Source organism: Triticum urartu, chromosome 6A (assembly GCF_056163025.1).
Source record: "Triticum urartu cultivar PI428250 chromosome 6A, HENAU_Tu73, whole genome shotgun sequence".
Taxonomy (NCBI): domain Eukaryota; kingdom Viridiplantae; phylum Streptophyta; class Magnoliopsida; order Poales; family Poaceae; genus Triticum; species Triticum urartu.
In genome coordinates, this window is record NC_141878.1 from 27,289,122 (window position 1) to 27,292,953 (window position 3,832).

General features: G+C 51.0%; 1 protein-coding gene across 1 annotated transcript; it reads right to left on the reverse strand.

The window, feature by feature from the left end:
• Positions 1-286: 286 nt before the first annotated feature.
• LOC147963476 (uncharacterized) lies at positions 287-1,354 on the reverse strand. The gene has a single exon (XM_087529589.1). It carries the CDS (start codon positions 1,352-1,354, stop codon positions 287-289), a length of 1,068 nt encoding a protein of 355 aa, XP_087385715.1.
• Positions 1,355-3,832: the final 2,478 nt, after the last annotated feature.

The following is a 3,832-nucleotide window of genomic DNA, read 5'->3' on the forward strand; positions in this document are numbered from 1 at the left end:
TTTGCGAAACTCGGCTTATAGATGACCATAAGCCGAGTTCCTCGTATTTACCGGGTGTTTTTTTCTTGAGGCTCGGCTTAGAGGAGCGTAAGCCGGGAGCCCGAAAAAAACACTCGGCTTATAGGCTAACACACGGGAAACCTGAATTTTCCTGTAGTGTATGTTGGTATCATAGAGGACTACATTTATTGACATGCATGACACAAAGTAGCACATCACGGTATCATGATATGATACTCAAGTCTCTCTTTCTTCATTGAATTCTATGCCATCTCATCAAAATTGCTTAGTTGGTATGCATGATACTAACTATGATACTCACATTGGGGGCAGCTTTAGTAATCAATCTGATCCGCCTCGACTCAAGGTGCAACATGAAGTCACCACTGTATGTAGACAAAACCACCACATTTAAGTCCTCGTCATACCCCACCATCCCTTCACTTATGAAGTCGTTAGACAACATCCCCTCCAATTGATTGATTTTCTGCAGAAGCACCCATCCGGCAACACCATCAGAGTTCAGGTTCCTCTCCCATATATGAATGCCCAGTTTCGACATAGCGGCAAGGCCAAGAACGCTGTCTTCATCTGTCCGTAAGAGCTGAAAGGACCAACGTTGGGCATCTACGGGCGTCTCGATGACAGCAAGAGTCTGCCTTTCAATATCAAATGCAGGGATTTGACCTCCATGGAGCAACCAGTAAACTGCACTCCTGATAAGGATGCTGGGCTTTAGCTTCATAACCATCCTTCTAGTCGACGCTGAGACAATATTCCCCCATACACCCGACACTGATTCGTAGGCACAAGCTAATGATATCTTCAGGTCTCTACGGGAGCAGATCAAGACCAATTTGAAGGCCGGGTTCAAGAAGCAATCCTCCTGCAAATACCCGTCTTGATCATCAACACACATCACCGTGGCGCTGCACCTACAGAAACTCTCCCTTTTTGCGTCGCGGAGTTCTGATGGAAAAGGCACGCGGTACTGCTGGCCGTTGAGGGGATCCCACACGAAGATCTCACACAGAGACTCGCTGAGCATGACGGCGAGGCCGTGGTGGCAGCCAAGGAACTCCCAATCCCCCGTCATCTCAGGCACAAAGAAGCACTCGGCAGGGATGTGATCGGGCGGGTCCAGGACAGGAATGAAGAAGGGATATGGGGTAGACTCTTTGAAGAAGCCCAGCAGAGGAGGTTCCGGGTGGTGTCTGCTGAAACGGCTTAGGAAGTGGGGATCGGAGAGGATGCGGCGCCAGCGCGTGCATACGAGGGAGGCGCGGGAGAGGGTTGACGGCAGCGGAGGCAGCCGGAGGAGGTCCTCATCTTCCAGCGGCGCTGAAATTGACATGGTGCGGCGGCCGGAGTTTTCTTTTTTTTCCACGGAATCCTGACACGGAACGACGCCCAGCACCACCCCTCCGGCTCCTGGTCCTGGGACCTGCTGCGGTCGGAGCGGAAGGTCGGCGGATTGGAAGCGTGGCGCGCGTGGCAAGGGATCGAGGTTGGAACTTATATATGAATATATCGGTAAGCTCGAGTACGGCGAGGAGGAGCCGGACGAGCAGGAGGACGAGGACGAGGAGGAGGAGGAGGAGCCAGCGCCTGTTCTGGCAAGGAGACGCAAGAAGAAGAAGGGGGCGGACAGAACCGGCGAGCCGCGCATATGGTGGGCGTCCAAGGAGCAGGAATGTCTCGCCGAAGCATGCAAAGTCGTCTGCCTCGACCCGATCACCGGCACGAACCAGAGCATAGAGATGTATTGGGAGCGCATCAAGGCCGAGTTCGATGAGCGCAAGCTCGTCGTCCCCTACTTCAAAGGCGTCCACATGCAGCACGGGTCGAAGGTAATGGCGAACCATTGGGGGCTCATCTAGTCGGTGTGCAACAAATGGCATGGAACAGTCGAGGAGACCGTGGCTCGCCCAGAGAGCGGCGCCAGTATTGAGGATCAGGTATGGCACCCTGGTCTCCCACTTCTTTTCGCCGTGCACGCTCGCCAACTGTTTGTTCCTCGGCGCAGCTGCTGCGCATGTTGGCCATGTATCGCCAGGACAACAGCGACCAAGAATTCTAGTACCTCCATCTCTTCAAGTGGATCAAGAAGTGCGAGAAGTGGGCGGATGTCCAGCGCACCCTTGCCAAGGCCAAGGAGACCTACAACCGGACGCGCCGACGCCGGGCGCGGGCGACGGGCGCCCCGAAGGCAACAAAGGGGCCAAGAAGGGGAAACACGCTGACTCGTCTACCACGCGAGTGCAGGAATCCATCGAGCATTGCCTCGCCGACGCACAGGACCGGGCCGCCCCTGCGTGAAGAGAAGACCGAGGCGCAGTGTTCAGCGTTGATGACGAACAGCGCCGTCAAGCTCGACCTACTCCGGACCAATGTCGCCGCGAAGAAGAGGAACACCGACCTGGCTTTCCTGCTATGTGGGGCGGACATGCTCCAGAGCAATGACGAGCAGGTCAAGGCGTGGTACTTGGCGGAGTGCATCCTCATCCTGAACCAGCTGTCGTCGACGGCGCCGCCAACCCCCACGCCCACGCTGACGATGCCGCCAAGCCCGAGCGATGATGCCTCCACGACGCCCAGCAGCACAGAAGCCGTGCCGACGCCGCCTAGCACAGAAGCAGCTCCGACACCGCCAAGCCCGCGCACGCTGACTCCGCCAATGCCAGAGGCCGACCCACCGTGTGATGTGTTGCCCATGCATCCTTCCATACTTTTTTGTACGCCGAAATTTTCATCCGATCGCCGAACTGTGGCCGCTGATCATCGGACTTGTGGCATTTTTTGTGAGCGGGAATGACCAAGTTTGAATTTGCCGCGACTTGGGGGGCGGCGCCTGGGGGCGTGGCTGGGAGCTAGGTTGCCCCCAGGGGCTAATCTATCACCGGTTCGCCCCCAGGCATCTCTTTTTCGACACCCTGGTGGGCCGAACGGCTGGAGATGCTCTTAGGACAATGTTATGCAAAAAGTTGTTGGCTGATCTATGCCTCGTTTGCCGCCCCATGCTTAGTACCAATCCCAGGTAACTTTCTATATTATGCTCCTATAAATACTTGAATTAGTACCGCACTAAAATTGAACTGTAATGTGGCCTTGATTTTCAGATTTAGAATTGCTTCTCCATTGGGCATGTACGACTAATATCCTAGTCACGTCATGAGGCTATCAGGGAAGATCGGAAGGCCCGTCCTAAGTCCTGTGTCCATAAGTCATATCTTCACTGAATCATTGATCAGTTTATTATCCATCAATTGATCATGTACTATATTTCATCTAGGCATTCTATTGGATATAGTTATTAATTATGATAATTTTTTCAGTAAATTTTGAAGTTAGTTTTGGACTCATATGACTTTACTATTTTGCATTAATTCATGATATATTTATAAATAATGTGAAGTAACACTAAGTTATATAATTAAGTGAAAGTATATCTTACCTGTATGAAAATTTCAAGGGCCTAATTTGTATTTCGCACCGGGGCTTCAAATTTTTGGAGACAACCCTGGTTGTAAGAAGGTTGTCAAATTTCTTGTGCTACTAGTTACGAGGATTAAAGGTATGTTACCGTAGGAATTGATAGATAGATAAAATAAATAAAAGATTAAAGAAAGAAAAGTAATTGTAACAGTGCATTTATTAAAATAGAATAGACCTATGGGGCATAGTTTCACTAGAGGCATCTCTCCAAGTAGATAAATGTGGTGTGGTGAACAAATTACAGTTGGGCACCGATTAAACTACAATATTTATACTTATGACTATGATGATTCATTACATAATATTGCATAGGCATTATATCCATGATATGTAGAAG